We start from the raw sequence: 26,923 nt of genomic DNA, 5'->3' as shown, positions 1-26,923 counted from the left end.
AAGTCAACTTCTCTTCATCCTGCACAAAAACTCGAAGAACTTGCAAAAAAGCATGCACTGTTTCTTCAGCTTTATCACCAACATATTGTCTTTTCCTTTTGATTACATTAATAATTACATCATGGAATTCACGTTTGGCAATTCCAAGAATTTCGCCTAAGGTGAATTCAATTTTGCTTCCTAGAATTTGTTTTTCTAGGACTCGTTTGAGATCGGTTGTTTGCAGATTCTATGTCAAACTGCAATTTGTAGCCTGGCTGCTTGCCTTTCTTCTTTCCTTCGGTCTTCTTTGTTTGTGGCATATCTTCCATCTCTTGATCTGGGGTTATATTTTCAGCAAGCTTTGGTTGTTTAGGCATTTTTCTAGTTACCCGTTTCGGAGGGCCAGAAGAGGAAGGCCTTGGTTCATCTTCTCTTCTTCTGTTTTCTTCAATCAAGACTTCTTTATGATTGACGTCAGCCAAATGTGCAAAGGCAGAAAAAGAATCTATCGGTTCTTTCCAACCAGCTATTCCTCGAATATACTGACTGGCGTTAGCCAAATCTTCTTTGGCTGCTTTACCACGTTCCATTTGATCTAGTGCCTGCATCCATACTTTAGATTGCACATTAGCTTTACATGCTTTCAAACTTGATTTAATTGGCTCAATTTGCAGCCCATAGGTAGCTGCATCAATTGCTGCATAGGCATTCTTTACAGCTAAATCTTCTAATCATTTCTTCATTCCACCATTGCCAAAATTTGGCTCCAGTGGAAGACCAATTTCAGCCACATGAATTTTTCCGTCTTTCCAAAAGACGAGCTTCTGTGCTTCAGCCTCATGGAAGGCAAAACACTCCCTCTTGTCATGTTGTTGGCTGTCGCACCAAATACAGCGCCTCTTAAAAGCCTTCTCTCATGGATCTTTGAGTTGATGCTCGTCCTCGCTCTTCGACTTTGACATCCAGCTTCTCTACTTTGGAACTAATTTCTATAAGATTCAAATTAAGGTCACGCATGCTTTTAATGAGTTTATCCATTACATCATTTTTAGAAGAAACAGAAAAAGAAAGAGTTGGTTGATTAGTCAAAGGAATAGGGGATCTTGAAGGTGGAACAAGCTCCATTAATGGAGTTGTTGAAGTTGAAGTAGAGCCCAATCTTAGTCGCATCCACTCTCTTCGAACAATCATGTTAACTGCATCAATAACATCTGTCCATGCAGTCTTGACTCCTGATTCGGAGATAGCATATTCTAGGCGATCAACAAGCTTCTCTTGCAGAATGGAATCTACAGCCTTAAGGAATAATTCAATCTTCTGATCTTCCATACTTTTTGGTCTTCAGCATTAAGTTGTCCAAATTTACTTTCAAACTCATGGTATAGAGCTGTTGCCACTAAACCTTTGTTGGGTTTTTCAACCCATTCAGTGAAACTTTTCTTCGTCATTAGGCCAAAGTCTTATAAGAAGAATTCTTCGCGTAGGGCCTTTTTGAATGCAGCCCAATCCTCATCTTGTTGAAAAAGACCATGGATTATTTCTTGAAGACCATGCTTGGCTAGTCTGGCAAAATAACGGCTCCATGCATGTTGTGGTATACCAAAGAAGAGCATTTTTTTCAACATATAAGCAAATAAAAACAAAAACATTTTGACCATTAAATTGTTTTAATTCACGCCTAACTTCCTCTAGGGCCTTGATAGCTATGGAATCAATCTTCTCTTCATCTTGCCTTTGTTGTTGTTGTAACATTTGGATTTGTTGTCGTTGAGTTTGCTGCAGTATGCGCACCAATTGTTGTAGAGTATCTCCTAAAGAATCCCCCATCTTGGAGTTCTCTTACACCGACCTTCACGTCGGGTTCACCAATGTCGCAGCCCGTAGGGTTGAAGGTCACCACAGGGGTTTGGCAAGAGAAGAATGTATGGGGATTCAAGAGCTTAGACTTCGGAGATGGTAGAGATAAGAGAAGGGTTGAAGGTTTCAAGCCAAGTTCTTGAAGATAAGAGACAGCAAAGTATAGGTAGATTCGAGGAGAGGAGTAGACGGAAGAGAAGGGGTTCGAAGAGATTGAAGATGTAGAAGAATACTCCCAAAAAAATTTAGAAAATATAGAAGAATACTAATAGAGATGAAGCCTATCAGTTTCTTTCAGCATTATGAGAAAATATAACTCTAACAGACAAAAACGTGTACAAAATAATACCTTCCTCTATGCTACTCAGATCGCCAATTTGATGCTTCCAATGGCTCCGAAAGGGGGATTAAATACCAGAACACCTGACCAGAATCCTGCCAAATCACTCCTTCTTCATCTCCCACTTTCGGAGTGCTGTTCATTGCCTGAAAACAGCGATTGGGCGTCGTGCGATTTCACTAATCTCTTTTTTACATAAAATCCTTTCAAATTGGCTGAAAGCTACATGCTTTCTTTTACATGTCCTCCTAATCTAGAAGTTATCTATAGTTTTATGGATTTTTTACAAGAGAATATATCTAGAATATCAAAAATTGACTAAAAACTTGTCCAAAAAAAATCTAATATTTTGAACCATGGACACTAATACTAATGCCTAAAGTGGCATTGGCTCTCTAAATCTAAAAGGAAGCCACACTCTAGATTTTTTTACACGGTGTGCGCATAGCGGGACGACAACGGTGATGGTGACAAAGACAAGAGTGTACAACATGCTGTCCACCATGGAGATGGAGACGACTGTAGCCACTTGACAAAGCACTTGAAAGATGCAAACTACTATACATAGCAAAATTTGACAAAACTGGCCAATTGTTGCAGCCGACTCCATTTAATGCAACAGCAAAAATGCTGGTGTGGCAATCACAAGCAATCCATGGCTAAATATCAACCAGCAGGGTAGTACAAGCTAACAAACACATGAAACCGAGAAGAAAACACAATCAAAGCTCCAAATGTCCTTGTCAAACTCTAGCTATAGCTCACAACTAGCAGATGACAAACTTACAAAATAAGGCAGGCTAAAACCCCCTCTTAAATCTTGGGAGTATCTAATGACCCAACAATCTCATGTAATGAAGCATAGAAGCCTTAAGCAAAGGCTTCGTGAAAATATATGCCCCATTGTCCGACGTGGAACATTAGACCACTGCTAACTTGGAATCCACAATTTGCTCCCATACATAATGATACTGAACCTTTATGTGCTTCATACAAGCATAACATAGGGTCATAGTTACCAAGAACAAGGAAGGAAACGGGAACAGAGGGAACAACACACACACACACACATATATATATATATAGAGAGAGAGAATCAGAGATATGAAGAATTGAAACACAAAAATGACTTTAGTAGTTTGATCACAAAATCGTTATCCAGCCATATGGCATGTACACATAATTATAAATTGATCTATTAATATCATTTTTCGATATCAACCATAATTCGTGAAATTAGAGACATAATAATCAAGTTTCAACAATAATAAAGATTCAAAACATTGTAATCAGCAATGGATTATTGCATTGTAATCAACAAGTGTGAATTGCAAAGACACAAAATATGCCCTAAACTTTAAAGTCTAAAGATCCAAGTTACAAGCGCTCCAAGTTCCAAGTCAATACTCTAAAGTTCCAAGAGGCTAGCTACTAAGTGCTTTCATTCATGGAAAATGGCTCCACTGCGCCTGAATGCTCATCATGCTAAACAACATCTTGGCCATCACCATCACCATCATCGTCGTCGTCGTCATTTTTTCCCCAACGTATAAAAGAATCAACCTTTGCAACTAATATACAAGCTAGCAAGCGAAGATTGGAGCCCACATAAACTAGGTCATTCGTCTTCACTGTACCAAGACGGTTCTCTTCTTTGAGTGAATATGATTGAATGAGCGCCATAGTTGCTCTAAACAAGAAGAGCTAATTATTTGGCTAAGAATACGAATAGCCAAACTCTGCAACTCTGGAGCTTCTACCCCGTAGTCCTCCCACCATAAAGCAGCCCCAATATTTATCATGTCCTCTAGTGCATCCTCTGTACCAAACATCCCTAATGTTTGCCAATACAAAGAGAGCAGCTGATTTTTAATTTTGTGTTGCATTTCACGGCTACGATAAAGCCTTGCAAGCAATGTGTTCCAAGCCTTGACCACCTCAGGGTCTCTTTCTTGCATCTTTCCTTGAAACTCAAGATCAAGCACATATGTTGCAACATACATAGGAGAGTCATACTCATTCCATTTGCTTATGCATAACTCCTTGATCTACTCATACCTATCTACATTTGGTTCCAAACTCTCCAACTTCTAAATCATGCAATCCATGCCTTCATAGATCTTCCCAATGCATGGATCCATGCCATCTGCAAGCCTCAACATGTGCATGATAGGATCAACCATTTGGTTGGTTCAATTCACCTCATCCCCAAAATCTCTATTAGAGACATATGCATTACATAACACAGCAATAGCAATTGCAGCCCCAATCCAATCTTCATACTCATCACTAGCAAATAGCTCCCTAATTGCACCTTTGCAATAGTGCAATCAACCAAACATAAGAAAGTTATATGCTTAAATTGTATTTCCAAGTATTTGAGAAGTTCTTTGTCACTTCTCTTGTGAAACTCAACATGCAAGTACTGATGATAAAATATAAATGTGACAATCTTGTTGCCTTTCACAACAAGAGATGCAATCCATGACAAGTCCCCAATATCCTTCAACAAGTTATTCAAGCAATGCGCCATGCATGGACTAAAGGTGATATGTGGATGCATTGCCATTAAAATGTTTCTTGTTGCCCTGTTTGTAGGTTCACCATCTGCCACAAACTAGACTAGATTTTCTGCCCCAACAGCCTGCACAGCCTCATATCACTCGGATGCCAATACATCTGCACTCTTTCTAGTCTCTGAAGCATCATGACTACCAATGAAGTATACATCCAAACAAGAATATGCAACAACACCATGTATGGACCTATGGCATGTGTCGCTCCATCCATCTGCTATCAATGTCACTTCATCTCTTGCCCATTGATTGCGAATATTTGCTGTTGCAATCTCTATGGCTACTTTCTCCTTCTAAAGCAATGTAGTCATGATAGTTTCTTATGAAGGGGGCTTAAATGTGGGTCCATACTCTGCAATCTTTGTCACCATATTTAAAAAAATAAGGTGACCTAGCTGATTTGAATGAAATATGGTCATGGTAGAAAAAGTGCGCCACTGCTACATCTATTTCCTCTTTTTTCTTTGGTTCCCATGAAATGTGCAATGAACTCTGTCTAACACCACTACTTGTTGCCATTAATGGCCCATGAGAAGGCTGTGTAGCCACTAATCCTAGTGGTCTTCTGCATGAAGCACCATGCCCTGCTGGCCTTGGAGTCCACGTTGTTGGATCCACTGCTATGTTTGGCGTCCTCTTGGCATGTGAATTCCCCATAGAAGTGGCTATGCAGTCAAGTAACTCCTATCTTTTCTCAATTGATACATCGATGCAAAAATGCGCCTCTTTCCCCTCCTCATGTAGAAGATGGGCTCTCACTTTATCAGCCCCACTAGTGAGAGCATAAGAGCAAAGTTTGCATTTCCAAGGGTGAGCGCCTCCACCTCTCAATGGCACCCCTGCATCTACCTCATCCCACCATGACCAAGTAGTGCTTCGACTTCGTCCAGTTGTTGACGAAGTACCTGCTGAGGATGATGAAGATCCCATAGATGTCCATGCTGCCATCTATATAAAAGTGAAAAATAGTCAGTAAAGTTCAATGAAATTGCAGAAATTTGCAACCAAAATTTCAACATACACGTGTTTGCTAAAAATGCCCAAACTTTGGTGCTACTTCAGCCTGCATTCCTTTTACTGAAAATGCCCCAAATTTGGGGCATTCTAGCTTGCATTCCCTTGCTGAAAATGCCCCAAAACTTGGGGAATTTTCAGCTCCCAAATTTGGGGCAATGACTGATTCAAAATGCCCCAAATTCGGGGGCTCTTTCAGATCCCGGGATCCAAACGCCCCAAATTTGGGGACATTGCAGCCAAATTTGGGCTCCAATCCTTGTTGAGAAAGTCCCAAATTTTGGGGCAACTGCTGATCCAAAATGTCCTAGATTTGGAGGGCATTTTAAGCTCCCAAATTTGGGGGCTCTTTCAGATCCTGTGATCCAAATGCCCCAAATTTGGGGACATTGCAGCCAAATTTGGGCCCCAATCCTTGTTGAGAAAGCCCCAAATTTTGGGGCAACAACTAATCCAAAATGCCCTAAATTTGGGGGAGATTGCAGCCTGAATCACAAATGCTTTAAATTGGGGCAAATCCCTGCTGAATCACCCCTAAATTTGGGGGAAAGACTTATCTGAAATGCCCCAAATTTTAGGGCAATTTCGAATCCCAAATGTCCCAGATTTGGGGGCAATTTAGGCCTCAATTGTAAACACTTTGAATTTGGAACAATCAAGAAATTTGGGATAATTGGGGTGATTTGGGGTAATCGTCCAATTTGTGACATTGGGAGCAATTTGGGGCAATCAATAGGGGACATTTCGGGTCCCAAAATGCTCCATATGTGCAAAATTTTCCACAATGCCCCAACATTGATACAATTTACACGAATTTCTTAACATTTAAATAAAATCGAAAGTGGTGTGCATGGTTAGCAGACACCTTGGAATTTAGAAAAGCTGAAATTGATTGTTGATGATGTGCCAAGTCACGTGTGAACCTCCCACTCCGCACCAACTTGTGATAGCCCACACGGCTTGGCAATGAGATGAGACCAAGGTTGAAGCGAGTGCGCATGCGAGAGAGAGAGAGAGAGAGAGAGAGAGATGGGCAGCCTGCAAGCAATGGTCAACCTACAACACGCTGACGGCAACATTGACAACGGAGTCATATGTGGACAAGGAGATCGTGAGCAACAGGGGCGAATGATAGGCAGCTTGTAGCACATCGCAGGCAAGAGATGAGATAGGTCACAGGCAGGAGAGGACACGGCACACACGGACAAAGGTGGGAGATGTACAACGGGCAAGAAACGGGGCGTTTTAACCTTTTTTTTTAAATCGCCCCACTAGAAATGGCCGTTCCAAATAGGGAATAGCCATGGAACAGGACAAAACAGGTAAAATGAGGCAGGGAACGGGCTGGAACGTTCTGCCAGCATTTCATGGGTTTAGACCTCCCAGAACGCATTAATCCGTTCCTAAGTGCCGGAACGGGTGTTTCCTATCTCTATGCATAAGGTTCTTAGCCAAAGCTAAGGCGCTCTAATTATCCATGTATAGGGAAGTAGAACTTGTTTGCCCAAAGCCAACCTCTGCCAACATCCGATGAAGCCAAATTGCCTCCATAGCTGTGGAACAAAGGGTATGGTACTCGGCCTCTAAAAAAGAAAATGCCATCGTAGGCTGCTTCTTACTGCTCCATGAGATAGCTCCCAATCCACGGGGGAGAGCATAACCTATAGTGGATCATCTCGAATCCACATCACTTGCCCAATCTAAGTCACTCCATCCAAAAAGAGTGGCCCCCTCTCCAAAGTTAGCCTGAGTAGGAGTCTTCAAAAAAGAAGACAGCAATACCATTACAAAGGAAACATCTAGCCAAGTGTGAATAAGCCTGATCAACAAACCAACAAGGCACTACAATGGGTAGCATCTAGAAGAGGATCACTGATTGTCAAAAGCTTGGACTTTGGGTCCATGGGGCAAAAGAAATAGGCTAACACTCCACCATACCAAACTCTTATTAACTTCAAGATATACCTATGCTGGGATATGAAGATGCCTTGTGCCATCTAATACATCCCCAAGCCAAGGAAGAAGTGTAGAAGCCCTAGATTCGCCATGTCCAACTCCTATCTCAAGATCTCCCAAGTTCAATCAACCTCCTGTGAGTCACTCCCTGTGATAATCAAGTCATCCACATACAAGATGACAAGTACATACTTGTCACCCTAAACCTTATAATAAAGATTGGGGTCACGATCTGATTGATGGAAGCCACTCTATAAGAAGAATCTATCAATGCTCTTGTACCAAGCTCAAGAAGCTTGCTGAAGGCCCTCTATAAGGCCATAGAGGGCCTTCAATAACTTACAAACATAGTCTTTCTTCCCCTACACAAGAAAAGCAGGAGGCTATGAGACATAAATTTCCTCCCTTAGGACACCATTCAAAAAGCCAGACTTAACGTCAATCTTGAAGACCGGCCAATGGTGATGGGCTGCAAGAGACATTCAAAAAGGTAGACTTTGTCCATCTGGACAACCAACCGGTGGTGATGAGCTACAAGAGCCAAGATAGCTCCAATAGTAGAATCCGAGCAGTAGGTGCAAAGGACTCTGAGTAATCCAATCCTGCCCTCTAGGCAAATCCCTTGGCAACAAGCCTAGCCCAGCCTTATGCTTGTCCAAGGATCCATACATAAAATACTTGGTCTTATAGACCCACTTCACACCAATCACTTGCTTCTTGGGGCATGGAACCAACTCCTAAGTCTAGTTACGTTCAATAGAATTGAGCTTCTCTTAGATAGTACAACACCGAATATCCTCTACAAGAGCCTCATCAATTGTAGTAGGCTCACTATTCCAAAGAATCTTTGGCATAAGGACGTAGTTCATGCAAAGTGAACTATTTCATTGGGCCTATTATCTAGCCGATCTACGTGGGCTAGTAGGAGTAGCAGGAAAATGTGAAACACCTAAGTCTTGCATAAGTTGCCGATACCACAATGGAATGGTGATAGACTTATCCTACTACGAAGGAGATTGAGTAGCCTCTTGTTAAGATTGTGGGAGAGAAGGAAGGAGTCTCACTTGTAGCTTTCCTGCTTACACAATGGGGGAATACACACAAGGTGGAGGCTGAAAACAGTTTTCCTCTTCTTAGTTGTGTAAGCCAAAAGAACTCTAGTACATAGAAATAGAAGAACCCTATATATAGGTCTCAAACCAAACTCAACTAACTAAGGTGGCATACTAACTGAGCCACGAAGTAGAGTAGATAAGGATAGCTGTCATCTAGCTATTATTCATGGGCGGTGTACCAACCGCATCTGCAACTGGCAAGTCGGTGATATAAATGCACAACAGTCACCTTGGCATATCACGAGTGGAGCTCGATATCTCAACACTCCCCCTCGAGCTCAATCCCAATTCCTGCACACCAAGCAAGTCTCTGAACTTGCGCAACTTCTCTGCGCCCAATGCCTTTGTAAATATGTCAGCTACCTGATCCTCTGTGCTGACATAAACTAGATCAATAAGACCTAGTAAAACTCTCTCTCGCACATAGTGATAATGCACCTCAATGTGCTTTGTTCTAGCATGATAGACTGGGTTATTTGCCAAGTGTATACTACTCATGTTGTCACAATAAATGACAACTGGCCCATCTGTAGACTGATGTATATCATAAAGTAGCTTATGCAACCAAGCTACCTCACATGCAGCCATTGCTGCACCTCTGTACTCAACCTCTGTGCTCAACAAGGCAACTGTAGGTTGTTTCTTGCTGCTCCAAGTGACTGCAGCACTCCCAAAAGAGAACACATATCCACTAGTAGATCGTCTATCAGAAATGCTACCAGCCCAATCAGCATCAGTGTATCCATGCAACTGTATCTGAACCCCAGTCTCATAAAATAGTCCATACTGCAATGTGAACTTCACATACCTGAGTATGCGTCTAGCCGCATCCAAATGTGGTTTCCTTGGAGCCTGCATAAACTGACTTACCAATCCAACAGCATAGCTTAAATCTGGCCTGGTAATAGTCATATAAATCAAACTTCCTACTATGCGTCTGTACATAGTAGGGTCTTTGAGAAGCTCACCTACATCTGCGCTCAACTTCACATTCTGCTCCAAAGGAACTGAAATAGGCTTACAGCCTGTCATCCCATATTTGGACAGCATGTCCACTCCATATTGCCTCTGCAAGAGCCATATCCCACTTGGTGATCTAATCACCTCAATGCCCAAGAAATAACGTAGCTCTCCCAAATCCTTCATCTCAAACTTCTGCTTCAATAGCATTTTCACATGAAGAATATCTTCATCACTATCACCTATGATAATCAAATCATCAACATAAATGACAAGCAACATAATACCTTTCTCTATTTTTCTCACATAAAGTGAGAAATCTGCCTTGGAGCCAATAGTGACACGATACTGTCCTATCTTGTCAGACCATGCTCTAGGTGCTTGCTTCAAGCCATACAAGGCTTTCTTCAACCTGCAAACAAACTCAGGATGAACAGCATGCACATAACCTAGTGGCTGCTCCATATAGACCTCTTCTTGCAAATCACCATGCAAGAAGGCATTCTTTACATCCATCTGATGTAAAGACCATTCCTTTGATGCAGCCATAGCAATGACTGCTCTTACGGTTGCCATCTTTGCAACCGGACTGAATGTTTCTTCATAATCAATGCCATATGTTTGTACATATCCCTTGACTACTAATCTTGCCTTGTATCTATTCACAGAACCATCTGCATTGTGCTTCACCTTATAAACCCACTTACAACCAATTGCATTCTTATCTTTAGACAAAGGTACCAATTCCCATGTAGCATTTGCTTCCAAAGCATCCATTTCTTCATCTATGGCTTCCTCCCATTTTTCTTTTCCCATGGCTTGCTCAAAAGAAGTGGGTTCTGGTTCTTATATCACTTTGACCATATAGGCATAGTGAATGGCTGTAAATCCATCATATTTCAGCCTATCCACAAGATACCTAGCTCTGGTAGACCTGCGCAAAGTAGATTCACTCCCAGATGCTCTCAAAACATCCCTGGTCTTCCTTACTCTAGGTGTAACAATAGAAGGAATACCCAACTCATCATCAATGCTCTGTTCTGAGCCACTAGATTCACCATCCACATAAAAGTGACCTGCATTCACATCAAACATGGGCTGATCTACTTTCTCTTTTCCTTTTCGTGAAACCTGCATACCACTGTCTGCATTGTTTTGAGGAGATTCTCCTGATCTCAATCTACCTGTCCATGGCGAAGAATGTGAACCACTGCTAGAGGACACTCCAGGTCCACTAATATTTTGTGACTGTTGCTGTAAATTCTGTGCAGCATTACCATTTTGTGCATCTACATCATCAATCACATTTACTGGTTTATACCAACTACTCATCTCATCAAAAACATCTCTGCTCACTGTAAACTTAGGAGTAGAAGGGTTATAGCATCTATACCCTTTCTGCTGCAGAGAGTAACCAATAAAGATGCACTTCTCAGCTTTTGGATCCAACTTAGATCTCAGCTCATCTGGCACATGAACATAGGCAATGCAACCAAAAATCTTCAAATGAGAAATATCTGATTTCCTACCAGTATACCTCTCCTTTGGAGTCATCCCATGTATTGCTCCAGTGGGAGTCCTGTTCATTATGTAGACTGCTGTAGCAACTGCTTCAGCCCAATAAAAATCCGGCAAGTCTTTTTCGTTGAGCATGGCACGAGATACCTCTCCAATATGCATGTTTTTCCTTTCTGCAATTCCATTTTGTTGTGGGATATGACTGCATGAATATTATTGCTTTATGCCATGCTCCTGCAAGAACCTTGCAAACTCATTTGAGAGGTACTCTCCCCCTCCATCTGACCTTAGGCATTTTATTTGCAGGTCTGTTTCTTTTTCAACCATAGCTTTAAGAGTTTTGAGATGCCCAAAAACCTCACTTTTCTTTTTCATAAAATACACCCAAACTTTTCTGCTATAGTCATCAATAAAAGTGAAAAAATAATGACAACCTCCAAGAGATGCAGCTTTAGTAGTCCACACATCAGAGTGGATTAATTCCAATGGCTTCTTACTCTCTTGAACATGTCTAGGAAATGGTTTCCATGCCTATTTTCCAAATTGACAGGCTTCACATACCTTATGCATTTCTACAACCTTGAATTTAGGCAATCATGCAACAATATTTTGGGCTTGCATTGATTTAAGTCGCTATACATTAATATGACCAATGCGTTTATGCCAGATATCAATATCTACAACTACACCGGTCTCATGTGCAAACATTGCTGCACTCAATTCAGGCATGTCTATATCCAACGTAAACATTCTGTCCTTCTTCTTTCCTTTTGCTATCAAGCGACCTTTATTTTTCATATCCTCAACAAAGCATCCATGAGAATTAAATCTGACCTGCAAGCCCTGCTCAACCATTTGACCAACAGAAACCAAGTTCTTGGTGATATTCGGGACATGAAATACATCCGACAGGTATTTCTTTTTCCCATCCTGCATAGACAAATGAATTTTTCAAATCTGCACAATAGGATGTGCAGTATCATCACCAGTCTCCACAAATCTTGGTTTTTCCATTTTCCTTGCATCCTGCATCCATTCTGCATGACCTGTCATGTGGTTTGATGCACCTGAGTCAACATACCACACATCGTTGCTTTCTTCTGCACTTGTCACAGAATTGGTCATATGCTGCACCATAAACAAATGCTCATTTCTGTCATCACCCTGTCTACTAAAAGATGCATAATTCCCTTGTTGCAATTTTCCATTCATGATGTCATTCTGCTTTTTATAGCAGTCTTTAGTCATATGACCCATTTTACCACAGTAGTAGCATTCAACATTGCTGTTTGCATTTTGGCCTCTTTGCCATCCACCACGACCTCTTTGGCTCTCCTTGCCTCTAGAGTTACCACGTCCTTCTCCATAGGACTGGTTTTCTTAAGTTTGCTGCATATTCTGATTTCTACCACGGCCTCCAAATCGGCCTCCTCTACCTCTGCCTCTACCTCTTCCAACATTTGAGTAGAAGACAGCTTCTTTTGAAGTTCCTCCTGAAGAAGATGCACCACCATTTCTCTGCTCCTCAGAAACTAGAAGAGCAATCAACTCCTCAAAATCAGAAAATCTTTCACGAACGGAAATCGATGTTCGAAACTGTGCATAATCATTTCCTAGACCATTCAAGGTCACAGAAACTATATCATCATCTGCCACTAGCGACCCAATGGAAGCAAGTGCATCTGCAATCTTCTTCACCTTCATGTGGTAGTCATTGATGCTTATACTTTCTCTTTGCACATTGTGCAACTCTTGCTTGAGCTGCATTTTCCTGGCTTGCGTATTTGTGCTATACATTCTTGACAGAGTATCCCATGCCTCCTTTGGCGTACTTGCATCCTGAATATGCACAATCATAGAGTCTGAAATGCTAATAGACAGCCAATACATAACTTTTCTGGCTCTCTCATGCCATGCTTTAAATGCCTGCATTTGCTGTTGATTGGGAACATCAGGAAGAACTCGTTCTTCTTCATTTCCTGCAACGAATTCCCAATATCCTTTTTCCATAAGGAAATTCGTCATTCTGAACTTCTATGCTTGGAAGTTGTTCTTGTCAAGCTTTTCAGTGACAATCTGTAAAAGAGAATCAGACACCATTACAGGGCACTGCAAAAAATTATGCCACTGCAAAGAACACAGCTTCAACCTCACAAGGGCAAATCTGCAAAACTGACGAAAGTGATATTTGACCACACAATCACTTCCTAGTGACGATTTTGCATCAACAGGCAATAAGGATAATTCTGTAATTCCCAATGTCTCTGCGCATAGGCATACGATGCAATTTCTACAGTAACTTTTCACCGACCTGTAAAACAGTGGTCGCACAGCATAAAACAGGGCCTTTTCCTGAGTGCGTGCAGAAAACTTCCACCTCCAAAACAGGCCCCGAAATGGCCTCAAATCAAAAAAATAGAGCAACCAAGGGCTAAAGCCCTTGCCCGCAACATATATTGCCCTCTTGCTATACCACGAAGGGCGTCTCAATCTGAGACAATGCACTCTTGCACTTTCCAGCTGTGCTACCTGCAGAGACTTGCTCCCAAAACAAAAAAATGAAAGCAACACTGTTCCTCTTACCAGAACACCGCGAACTTGATTTGCTTTCTTGAGCTCCTTACCACGAACAAGGCTCTGATACCATGTCAAGATTGTGGGAGAGAAGGAAGAAGTCTCACTTGTAGCTTTCCTGCTTGCACAATGGGGGAATACACACAAAGGTGGAGGCTGAAAACAGTTTTCCTCTTCTTAGTTGTGTAAGCCAAAAGAACTCTAGTACATAGAAATAGAAGAACCCTATATATGGGTCTCAAACCAAACTCAACTAAGGTGGCATACTAAGTGAGCCACGAACTAGAGTAGATAAGGATAGTTGTCATCTAGCTATTATTCATGGGCGGTGTACCAACCGCATCTGCAACTGACAAGTCGAAGACATAAATGCACAACGGTCACCCTGGCATATCACGAGTGGAGCTCGATATCTCAACACCTCTGGTACCTGCAATGCACCTATCTAGGATAGGGATCCCCCTCATCTAAAGCAAAAGGTTCCCATTCTCATCAATCCTAGAAGAAACTTGAGGGGATGGAGATAAAATATGAATCCTCAAAGACGAAGTAAAAGAAAAAGAAACAACTATCAAAGGAGAAAGGAAAGCTAGTGGAGAGGGAAAAGAAGGCAGAGGAGTCACAAATGAAGAAGAAGTACAAGTAGGTAACCTGGAAGGAAGGGGAGGGACTATCACAAGACTGTGACAACTATTACCTTTTTGTTGATTTCTTTATTACATATTTTATTTGGTTTTTCTTTTTGGAAGAATCCCTCTTGAAATCTAAACACCTGAGTTGCATGGCCAGTATGTGAAAAAGACAGGAATGTCTAGTGAGTCGAGACTGGACAGTTAAGGTCCAGTATAAGTCTAGAAAAGACTGATGGCACTGTAGATTGACAAGTCTGGAAGAGACTTGTGAAAGTGTATATGGACAAGTGTGTTGAAGAACTAGCCTGGAAGAGACTGGTTCAAAGTGAAGATGGACAAATCTGCAAGAGAGTAGTCCATGTGGGGTCATCAGTGGAAATTCACTTTCAGTTGAGCTACATTACACATTTGGATGTAGCCTTAGTCTGCAAAGATGGTCAGAAGACTAGTGGGATGCAATGGAAGCAACTCCTAAAATTTAGGAAGTTACTATTTTTTAACCTCAGAATCTGTTCGCATCATTATCTTCGTTTTTGCACAAGGATCAATCTTCTGGTCTGTGTCGAGGTCAAATTCTGCACCGAGGATGGAGAATTTTAGACTAGAAGGCTAGAATGGGAAATATCTTCCAGTGCTGCCACTTGGCACAAAGTTGTGCACTTACCTCTTTAAAGAAGGCTGGTGTGCAGTTTTTTGATAAAAAGGGGCTCATTTGTGAGAAACAGCTGCAGATGGAGAGCTCTTGAGAGCTGGTCTACCCTGTCCATGATGCGCAGAGGGCTGGGCTTGCTTCCTACTCTCTCTCTCTCTCCCTGACAATATGGTTATACTGCAGAATCAAGGGCCTTTCTTCTAATTCAGGTACAGCTGTGTGGAATATGCTGTTTTTGCATGAGGCAAGAGCCTCTTTTCTCCAGGAACAGGAGCAGTTGTTTGCTGCCCACAAGCAGGAACAGGTGAGGGTGGTAACCTCACCAAGCAAGTGTCTGAAACAGCACTAAATCAGTTCTGATTCTGGACTGTTCAGAGGCTAATTCAGAGCCCAATTGATGTCAGAATCAAGGGGCACTTGGCCCAGATGATGCAGGACAGTGCAGGGAACAATATGAGCTGAGAACAGGTGTCAGAACAGGTCTGAACCAGTAATTATAGTGGGCTGAACAGTACAGGGAATAGTATGAGTTGTAAACAGGTCTCAGAACAGGTCTGAACCAGTAATTACAGCAGACTGAAATGGTCAATTCTGCACTCCAACCAGAAGTTTCAGACTTGGGCAAAGTTTCCCCTCCTGGTCAACTTGATTTGGGTCAGTAATTGTACTCTTATGCTGTCAAATTTCACCCAGAATAGGTGAAAGACAGCCCATTGTACTTTCTCTTTTTAAAAATAAAGAAATACTGCAAGGGGCGCCTAACTTAGGGGCCAACAAGGTGTCTGTGTGGCAACAGGAGCATTTTAGCCTCCTGTTTTTCTTCTTGATTCTGTGTCTTTAAGTTCAGGTAAAGTGGGCAACTGTTAATTGGGTGAAAGCATTTATATATTTTGGTTGTACACTACTGCCCTTCCCAGTGAACAGGCCGGTTACAGGGACTGATTGGTTTCTGCCCCTTGGGCGGGGGAGCATCAGTCAAAGATGAAGAACCACTTGTAGAAGAACCATCAATAGGATCATCGGAGGCCAAAGCCTCATCAAAGATCATGTCCCTATTCACCTCAATCTTTCATTTCTTCGGGTCGTAGAGCTGATGGCCCTTCATGGTCATGCTGTAGCCCACAAAGATAACCTTCTTCGACTTGGAGTCAAATTTGGCCCCTCTCTTCTTGTCCACATGGATAAAGGCATCACATCCAAAGATGTAAAAGTGGCAAACAAAAGGCAGCTTACCAAAGAGTGTCTAATAGGGAGTCATATCCGTTAGTGTGGAGTTAGGGGACTGGTTGCGGATATGAATCATAGTAGTCATCGCCTTATTCCACAAGGAGTGAGGAAGACCCGTATGCTCCAACATCAATTGAAACCATCTCGAGCACGATCTAATTGACAAGCTCCACCACACCATTCTCAGATGGTGTATTCGGATAGGAACACTCCACCCAAATCCCGTTATCCCTGCAAAACTTAGAAAAGAGGTTAGAACAAATCTTGAATGTCTTGAACCTTAAAAGATGGTCGCATTTCATGGACACGAGGCCATGTTGAGCTAACATAAGCATTACCGACTGAATTAGCCACTTAAACAGCCTAAAAATGCTTAGTTAATGAAAACCCAAGATTGGTGCATTGTTCAAGAGAGTTTTAAAATGATGTGCAGTACAAGGTCCCAAAACTTTCTATAAATAGGCATGCTACCCTCTATTCAACCCAATCTCGTTTTTGCAAGTTTCAAGTACTCCAGCTTTGTTGCCCACACCCCATTTGCGGAGGACATCTAGGTTCAAGCTGCCCCTTGCTAATTACATCCATCCAACACTTGTTTTCAGCCTCCATCACCTTCTTCCAAGGCTTCAACCAAGAGCTGTCGCTATCAGCTCAGAGCCTGCATTTGATCTTCTCTCTCCTCTTGGAGCTCTTCTACACTATCGCCCTTCATCCTACTACTTGCAATTGCACTCCTCTTCAGTCATCCAGTTTTTCTCTCTTCTCAGGTACTTGCATTTTTCAGTATTTTTCTCTCCTCACTGCCTGTCTACATGAGATCTAGCTTCCACAGCTCCATTTGCTGGTGTTCAACCCTCGAAACCTGCCTTGCTGCACTGCGGGATTTGTTTGAAGTACGACACTCTCTCCAACTCATTGCCTCTACCTTGGTCCTTGAGACACAAGAGTTGGAGGTTCAGTGTTCATTCATTGCATAGTATATTTGCTACATGAGTACTATATTTTATGTAGACATTCACTTCACTATTCTCTGTGTTCATTGTCTCTGAGATACCCTAACCCTAAGTGTATTCTATCCGTTTGTGCTTTATCGTACAATTAGTTTTGTGTTGTGTTTAGAGCATTTCTTCACATGGTATTAGCGCCAAGTTCTTTTTGAGATACCTAGGAGTCTAGAACTTTGATCTGAAAGCTCATCTGCAGAAGCAGGAACAATACAAGGGTTAGATGACTTCGAACACTTCCATATCGCTTCAATCTCCACAACCAAATATGTCCAAAAACAATCATGAGTGGGTCTCCTAGCTTGCCACTAATAGATCTGGAATGGCTAGAGCAACTTTAAACTACCATAGAGTCCATCAACCATATGAGAATTCACATCCTTATGCATAGGGCTCAACAACAAATTGAAGGTAAGACTGAGTTTTCTCCTTTAGATACAATGCATAGAACTAATGACCATGCAAGAAAGACGGAATCTCCATCAAGAACTAGCCATCCCAAGTGAAAACTAGCACGGACTATACACCACTTCCATAATTCATCTTTACTCCAGTGTCAGGTATGAATACATATGGTTTTTATTCTATTCATGTTGATTCCTCTTTTTCTCAAGGGTTGGGAGATCCTCTTGATAACGGGATTATCTGTAATGATTTTTGGTTTATGAGCAATGAATAAAACAAATTTTTCTTTCTAAACTAAAAAAAAAATGTAAAAACTTGAAGCAAGAAGTTGTAAGTATCCCTTCACTTCCTTTTTCTTCAAATGATTTTGTTTCTCATGGTCAAACTGGAGTAGGTGCATCCACATCCACATCACAATCATCTTTTCAATTTAATGCATTTAATGGACAAAGGAACCCACTTTATTTCCCACTACTATACCCATCATAAATCCATTGGTCTCAATTTTCGTAAGAAAACCACATCATTTTCCATTTCCACACCAATCACAAATCATTTTGGGCTCCCACTATCATGAGGACATGTATTTTTGAAACCTCACTCAACATGTGCAGTAATTTTTAACAACATGGTTAAGTAAATGTTGCACATGTGAGATGTAACTAGGGTTAGAGTAAATTTACGAGCTCGAAACCCGAGAAAATCATGGGATGTCAAAGGCAAAAGTTGTTGTAAGTTATATCGCACACGTACTTGGTGATATTTGGTGCTAGTTGTTGGCCTAGGTCATTCATTTGGCCATAAGTGACAATTGGTGACACTAGAGAAGTGGCGTTTAACGGTACCTTACGCCAATCTGATGGTCAAAGATGGCACACAAACACTTGGGAATGGAAGTTGCCTAGCAAATTTAATTATTGGCTGGTTAGATTATTTTTCAGCGCACTCAAATAATTATTAGATTAATTTTCAGTACTTAAAGACTGAAAATTAATATTTAATTATGGATAATGCTGGAAAAACCATTTGGAAAGACTGCCACTTGTCGAAAATGCCCATGCAAGACTAGAAAACGTCTTTAGAGGCTCCACTTGGCCCCTAAGTCCCCTGACGATCAGGTTACATTATTCCTTAATAAGCTACTAGGGGAATATTTTCATTTTAAGTAGCAAGTGATCTCACAATCTCATATGCCCATGTTCTATAAATTTGAGGGTTGACTACTACATTATGATGGTTGTTAGATCGGATTCATGGAACATCCTCCACAAACGGGACCTTTATTACATCTTCCATAAACATTTCCCAGTTTTGTAATAAATGTTGATGCTGTAACAAAGTTGTAATCAGGGAATTACCACCCATCCACCAAAGAAAGACTGGTTTCACTCCTATATAAGCATCCTCCATAGTCACTACATCCTGTGTAAACACAACATGGATATCTAGCTATGTAAGACCATGAACAAACACTAGGTTAAAACCAAATTTTATACATAAAGAACTTTGGCCAAAGAATATTGTCAATCCGACAATAGGGAAATGATCCCCACTCCATGAACATATACAAAAGAATTATCACCACTCGTGATGGAGCCCCCTCTAGAACTCATGTCCTCAAGCCAATCCTGTCGATAGATCATGTGGAAAGAAGCCCCACTGTCCCCATGAGCCAAGGCTTCTTCGCAATGAAACAAGTAAAAGCAATATCCTCCTCCTCGAACACATGTACGAAGACAAACTTAGTGGTAGCTAGGGTAGCCTTCGCATCCTTAGATCCCTCCTTAGGCTTCAAATGGCAGTACTTCTACCAACACTTCTTCAGATGTATACCCTTCCCACGCTATGGGCACTTGGGCAGCTTCTTAATATCCTGTGTGTCCTCTTATGTGTCACCTATTTCTTTGCCTTTGGCTTCGCCTTCTTCTTCCCTCCTCCCAAACTCGTCATGAAAGGATTCGTGGAGCCGAATCCACTGGCTCCTACTTATCTGAGCCGCTCATCACGCTCCAAGACTAGCAAAGCTAGCTCCTCCTAAAAAAGAGTCTCACAAGTCCTCATTGTAAGAAGGCTAGTGTAGAATACATCGAACTTTGGAGATGGCGACTCAGTTGAGAGAATCATTGCTATATCCTCCAAAGATATGGTCCTCTTAAGGGATGCAAACCCGTCCCTTCATTCCCTCCAATTTGTTGATGTGATACTTCATAGAAGGAGAGTCATCAACATTAAGCATCCAAATTTTCTGATCAAGAGAAATCATGTAAGCAAACATCTTCTAATGGTACAAAGACGCAGGCTTTTTCCACACTTTTGCCACTATCTTCAACCTACAAACATAAAGTAGGACAAAATCCTATAAGCTTTTGAAAAGGAGGGATCAAACTCAAGAGTTGATCCAATCTCATAGGGTTGCACAATCCACTGATGTTCCCTCACAAGCATCCTCACGGGACGAGATATAGAAAGGGTAACAAGCTCCCAAAGGCAAAGGTGTCTAGGATGCATTCCACCTTACATAACCAAAGTGAATAGTTAGAACCATCGAGCCAGTCCTCTTTGGGTAAATAAAGGAGAACAAGCACCTAGATAGGTGGTGCCATGCTAGGCATTTTAAAGCCAATAGAATGGGCTTTATGTGAAACCCTCCTTGTCCAAGCCATCAAAGCCTTGGAATCGGGGATCAAACATCTTCATATAACCTGCAAACACACAAAAGCTGCTGTGTTTTGTTGTAGGAGTGCCTGAACAAAGGAGAAAACAGCAACACCTACAAGAAGAGAGTTGTGGAGGTTCCGGCTGTGTTAAATGTCACCAATAAAACACAAAAATTTTGCATTTACAACAGCAAATAGCAAGGTGAATTTTGAGTTTTCAGCAACAATGTGGTCTCCTCTTTGGCAAGAAACTCTGTGTCCTCACATAGGAAATGATACCATGTGGGAGTGCACAATAGAAGAGAATCACAAACACGGAGAGAAAAGGCGAGGAGAAGAGAAAGCAAGAAGCAAAGAATGATCTTCACTGAACAATTAAGGAAATCTGAATACAATGAGGACTAATCAGTCCAGCCCAAGGCATCAATGAGGACACACGATCAGGCTATATAATGATGACAGCACGTGTGATGGTGACGCAGGCGGTGATGGAGACAGAGAGTGTGCAGCCTGCTATCCATGATGGAGACGGAGAAGACTGCAGCCCCCTGACAGAGCACCTGCAAGAGACCGAATGAAGTGATCTACCCATTGCTGCAAACTGCTATATATAGCAGAAAACTGACAAAACTGGCTGAATGTTGCAGCTGACTGCATTCAATGCAGCCACAAAAATGCTGACATGGCAATTGCAGGCAGTCCACAGCTTAATATCATCTGGCAAGGCAGCACAAGCTGACAAACACAAAACTAAGAAGAAAACGCAGTCAAAGCTCCAAATGTCCATGTCAGACTCTAAGTAGGGCTTACAACCAGGAGATGACAAACTGACAAAATAAGGCAGGCTAACAGCACTCTCATTCATATTTCCAAAAAAAAAACACCTTATCCCAACTTGTGACGTTGTGGTGAGCCACGGCATTACACATAAGCCTCAGGTCTAATGATTAACTTGGCATGGATACACTTGACAGAGACCCAGCATAAGGAATCAGATCTGAACTGAATAACAACAGAAAAAGCACTAATTGCACAGAATCGAAATTGTTAAACATTGTATGCACAAATTCATCCTAGCTAACTAGCAAACCATATTACTAAAACCTTTGGCTCTCAACTAAGTCAGTTTTGTCAAGCAGCTATCAAGTGATAATTACTATCTTATGCTGAAGAAAACAAGCTGAAGAAACCAAAAAGCTGAATGCTTGGCTAGTCACAAAATTCAGCAAACAGGGTTGCAGAAGGTGCAGACAATCTATGATATTTATGTGCCTTACAATGGAAAGAGCAACTCTACGCCGACACCTGCAACAAATCTTCGGATGCGGAAGGTAGACTGTAGCCCGTGCCTCCGTATTGCCATCACAATGCCTCGAAAAGCAGAAACTCTGCGCTTGTTCTCTGGTGTTTCCTGCAACATTCGTCATTGCTAAGTGCCAGCAACCCCTCCAATAGGAGTCAGTGAATGAAGACTGACAGGCTGTACCCCATGAAAGAATAAGGTGAAACCAAAAGGATAGCATCTTACAACTCTCAGTCGCACAACATCCCCAGGCCTTAGAACTGGAAGAGGCCTTTGTGTCTTTGCTTCTTCAACATCTTCTTTGTCCAGGATCTAACCAGCCAATAACAAAAACATTTAAAAACGGCATCTCACTTACAGTTTTTAGTGTGCATGTTAAAGGATAACTCTCACTTGCATGATGTGAGCAGCTGTTTTTGTCAATTTCTTTGTTTTAAGGTACCGAGGCATATTTTCTGGAAGCGCTTCCATTGAATCGATGGCAGTGTGAAATCCTCTTCCTGTTTGGCTGAGAGCTTGATGATAATCTGACAGTCTGTTTGGACTCTGCAGCTGTAGCTTAATCTCATGCTTGGCTGCCTGCGATGAAAAAGCAGTTATGAAATCCAAGGTTGCAATGCTAATTGCACGACTGACAATGTATGGATGCCCGCGCCCGAGAGGCAAATCAAGATTCAACCTAAGCACCACTGAACAGAATCAAAAGGATAGACCTACTCGCGATTCAAGTGTCTTAATGCAGCATTTTCAATGCTTTAGCTTAGCAAACTACAGCAACATCGCTAATTCAAACCTTCAATAATACAGTCTCATGGTAGAAAGTGGGCTGGACCTGCCGGAGACTCGCAGACAGCCGCGCCCGTAAGCTCTGCATGATGAAGGTTGGCAGGAGGTAGCCAATGGATGGGGGTTTTAGCAGAGCCTGTCTCTTCGTTGAGGTCCCATGGGGAAGTTTAAAAGCTCACAAATTCCAGCATCTAAATGATGCAGCAGGGCCCCCTAGGCCATATTTCTTGTAAAATAACTTGAATATCCAATGCTTTCCCCTTAAGGCATTAGGCAAAGGTAGGCACTCAACCCTTAGGCCCGATTCAGACAAATGGATGCTTGTGTGAATCACGCTTTTTTTGCATTGTGTGTGAATATATTCAACGGCTAGGCATAGAATTCCCAAGTTCTTGCTTGGATCCACGGTAACATAAGGCCTATTCGATCTGGATAGGGGTTCAAATCTTGTAGCTTGTTTTTATTCCAAAAAGTTAATGGGCCTTGTTTGGTGGTACATTAAGGTCGGGCATGTATAGCTTCACACGGAAATCATCTTGACAAATCCCCTTTTAGGACGTCGGCATCACGAGCCTGTATGTATGTTTTTAAATGTGGCCTTCCGCACAGTCTAAACCGGACCATAGTTGCCCTGCAAGAACCTCTCTCTCTCTCTCTCTCTCTCTCTCTCTCTCTCTCTCTCTCTCTCTCTCTCGTGTACCCATCTATTTCTCCTTCCTCCCCATTTGAATAAAGTCTTGTTTCCGCTCATTAGCTAACCAATTTTTACTCACCCTCAAATTATTCCATTATTTCTTCATAGTGAAAGTAGTATAGGCCTAATCATACACCTTACGGCCTCCCTTTCTAAATAGTTTTATAAAATATAATTTGCACCTAAAATTTTCTAGTGTGTGGCTATGTTAATCCACATGATTGGCTCATGAAGCAATGCTCATAATAGGGGTTTTTTAACATAAGTCTAGACCAGCCATTGATTTAATGTTTGTTTTGATTCAAGAAGATAGATAGGAATCTATGGTTTTCATGTCGTTTCCTATTTATCAATAGGAGCTTCCCAAAAATAGTCTGATTTAGTGTGTCACTACTATCTTCAAGTTTCAAAAAAACCCTTTAATGAAAGAAAAAGACCATGCAATATAAGTATCTAAAGCTATCCTCCCAATCAACAATTTCCTAGATTCTATATGACATGGTAAACATTTGTAAGGAGAACACTAATTTAATGCAAACTTAATGAAAGCATTTCACATATAGCTGGCAAAGTTCTAGCAATCATTTGAACAATATATATATGACACTCAACTATAGGAAAGAGGGAAAGGCAAAGTGCAACAATTTAAATGGAGTTCAAACCTTTATAATATTGGAAAATTCTGTGACAATGGTTCCTTGAACTTGAAAATTACTTGCATAATACCACAATCCTATTAGAGATTTTGCAACTACCATCCTTAACACTAGTAGAGCGAGTAATTGACCCATAATATCATCCAAATAGACAAAAAATACTAGAAAGTCCACCCGGGATCAAGATATCTTGCTCAAGATACTTGATCGATTTCTTATTGTTCTATGAAAGTTGTAACTCATTTAGTTCCTCACATGCATGATTGAACCCTCATAGCCTTAACTCCAAGCACATAGCTTCGGCTAGGAATTTCAAACTAGTAGGCAATAGTTTGAGGAATTTCAATATGTCAAGTATTCAAATTTTTTGTCTATACTTATTTTTTAACTTTTTTTAAATCAAAGATGAGTCTACAAGCTGTTTCTAGACCGTGCAAAATATTTTGTATGGATTAATAATAATAATCAAAAGGGTAAAATGAACATTTTGGGAGGTCCATCAACATGTGGACCACCATATACCCAATCCTAGAAACCTGAATACTTAGGCATTTTATTACATTACTTTTTGTAACTAAGTATTGAAAGGTGAGAAGGATTGAAGCTTGCTTGGAAGTGAGCTATGGCGAAGAGCAAGAGCAAGAAGAGAAAGAGACACAAATGGAAACTCCAACAATCACAATGTGTGACTGAGCCTTCCTTTATTCAAACTGTCACTAAAAGAATAAAGAATAAAGTGACGATGACGAGTGCCCGCCACCTGCAGTATGCACTGGCCGGTACTATTGGTGTAGTAATATACGGGCGGCTAGGTAGAGGCACCTTTACCCCCAACAACCTCCCACTTAAAGGTGAATCTGCCCTAGTGAGGAGTGAAAATAAAAAAGAAAAGATAGTACAATGTACACATGTACGACATGACGAGGAAAAACGTAATCTCATCCAACGCCCATCAATCTCCTGAGGAAGGCAAAGTGCTTAGTAGTGAGGCTTTTCGTAAGCAAATCTGCAAGATTTTCGTCAGTGGAGATCTTGACAAGGTCAACAGACTTGTCCTCCACGACCCCATGTATGAAGTGATACCTCACCTTAATGTGTTTTGTCTTCGCATGGAAGACCGGATTCTTGGCTAGCTGAATAGCACTCATAGAATCCAAATGCAATGTAGGTGTAGCATCAATCCCAAGGTCATGAACCAAACGGCCCAACCATATGGCCTCCTTGCAAGTCTCAATGGCCGCAACATACTCGGCCTCAGTGGTAGAGAGAGCCATACACTTCTGAACCCTGGACATCCGAGAAACAACACCTCCAACATAGGTGAAGACATAGCTGGAAGTGGCCTTCCTACTATTTGCATGCCTTGCATAATCGGAGTCTATGTAGCCCACAACTCCTGTATCCTAGCTGCCATAGCAAATACACATATCTGTTGTGCCCTTCAAGTATCTCATAATACCCATCTTGCCAAGTGTAGCCATGTAGCATGCCACAACACGAACTGCAAAGGCAATATCTGGACGAGTGGCTATCATGGCATACATCAAACAGCCCACGGCTGATGCATAAGGGATCTTGGCCATCTCGGCCCTCTGCTCATCTGTCTACGGACAATCGGCCTGTGAAACCTTCACATAAAAAGGTAATGGATAGCCAATAGACTTCATGTCCTGCATGCAGAAACGCTTAAGGACTTTATGAATGTACTCCCTCTATGAGAGGTAGAGTAGTCCCTGATCCCTATTGCACTTAATGTGCATACCAAGAATGTGAGAGGCATGTCCCAAATCCTTCATCTCAAAGCCATAAATCTTATTATACCACTCCCTAGGTGCTTGCTTCAAGCCATAAAGACTTTTCTTCAACTTGTACACTAGGTGCTCCCTGCCAGGTTTTGCAAAGCCCTTAGGCTGCTCCATGTATATCTCATCATGCAAAGCCCCATGCAAGAATGCAATCTTGATATCTATCTGATACATGTCCAAGTCAAGCTGCGCAACTGAGGCCAAAACCAAGTGTAGGGTGGTCATCTTAACCATAGGAGAAAAGACTTCATCAAAGTCAACTCCATGCTCCTGTTTAAAACCCTTAGCAACAAGTATTGCCTTATAAGCCGGCTTGGGGTTTCCAGGGGTACTTTTTAGCTTGTACACCCATTTGCATGGCAAAGCCTTCTTGCCCTGAGGCAATGGAATCAAATCCCAAGTCATATTCTTATGTAGGCAGTCCATCTTAGACTGCATAGCCCTCTCCCAGGAGTGATTGTCACCCTTGTACATAGCCTCATCATAAGTGAGAGGCTCTCCTGCATCTGTAACCAAGACATAATGCATCGAGGGCTCAAATCTATCAAGCGGACGTCTATCTCTAGTAGACCGTCTCACTATAGGCTCTGGTGCCTGTCCAACACCCTGGCCATGTGTACCAACTACTGTTGTAGCCTGTCCAATTGGCTGTGTGGAGCACATGGCTCCTCCTGGAATATAACCTGCTTATCTCTACCACCTTCTCAGGCTGCCTATGCATCTTGCCTTCATGGAAGACTACATCATGGCTATAGATGACTTTCCGTGCTTGCGGATCCTAGAGGCGGTAACCCATCTCATATGTATCTCCATAGCCAAGGAAAATACATTTGACACTCTTAGGATCCAACTTAGTATACTTGTCTTTGGGCACATGGCAGAATGCCTCACATCCAAAGACACGTAGATGCGCATAAGACGGAGGTTTCCCAGTCCATACCTCCTCTACAACCTGGAAATCCAAACTAGTAGAAGGTGATCTATTTATGGCATGCACAACTATACTAACTGCCTTAACCCAAAAGCTTTGTGGTAAGCCTGCATGGCTAAGCATACTGCATATATGCTCGTGGATGGTTCTATTCATCCGCTTTGCCAAACCATTTTGGGGTGTGGTATAGGGGGCGGTCAACTAACGCTTAATACCCCTCTCGTCACATAGCTGCTCAAAAGCACGTGACACATATTCTCCCCCATTGTTAGTCCTAAG

The 26,923-nt window shown here is 41.8% G+C and overlaps 1 protein-coding gene across 2 annotated transcripts in view; it reads right to left on the bottom strand.

The window, feature by feature from the left end:
* LOC148023047 (uncharacterized) overlaps window positions 1–22,792 on the bottom strand; it is a 62,272-nt gene extending 39,480 nt beyond the window's left edge. The window contains exons 1-4 of one of the 2 annotated variants that reach the window (XM_087695165.1): window positions 22,566–22,792; window positions 22,166–22,351; window positions 21,998–22,084; window positions 21,747–21,880 (exon numbers count right to left, since the gene is read on the bottom strand). In XM_087695165.1, coding sequence (XP_087551291.1) covers window positions 21,747–21,880; window positions 21,998–22,084; window positions 22,166–22,351; window positions 22,566–22,646 — 488 coding nt within the window. In that variant the 5' untranslated portion in view covers window positions 22,647–22,792. The remainder of the gene's footprint in view (window positions 1–21,746; window positions 21,881–21,997; window positions 22,085–22,165; window positions 22,352–22,565) is intronic. The other variant, XM_087695166.1, reaches the window with a different exon arrangement.
* Between the last annotated feature and the right edge of the window lie 4,131 nt (window positions 22,793–26,923).

This window comes from Lygodium microphyllum, chromosome 16 (genome assembly GCF_053477565.2).
Source record: "Lygodium microphyllum isolate KBCC chromosome 16, Lygodium_microphyllum_v1.1.10, whole genome shotgun sequence".
Taxonomy (NCBI): Eukaryota; Viridiplantae; Streptophyta; class Polypodiopsida; order Schizaeales; family Lygodiaceae; genus Lygodium; species Lygodium microphyllum.
The sequence above is the reverse complement of the archived record's forward strand: the minus strand, read 5'-3'. Positions and strand labels throughout refer to the sequence as shown.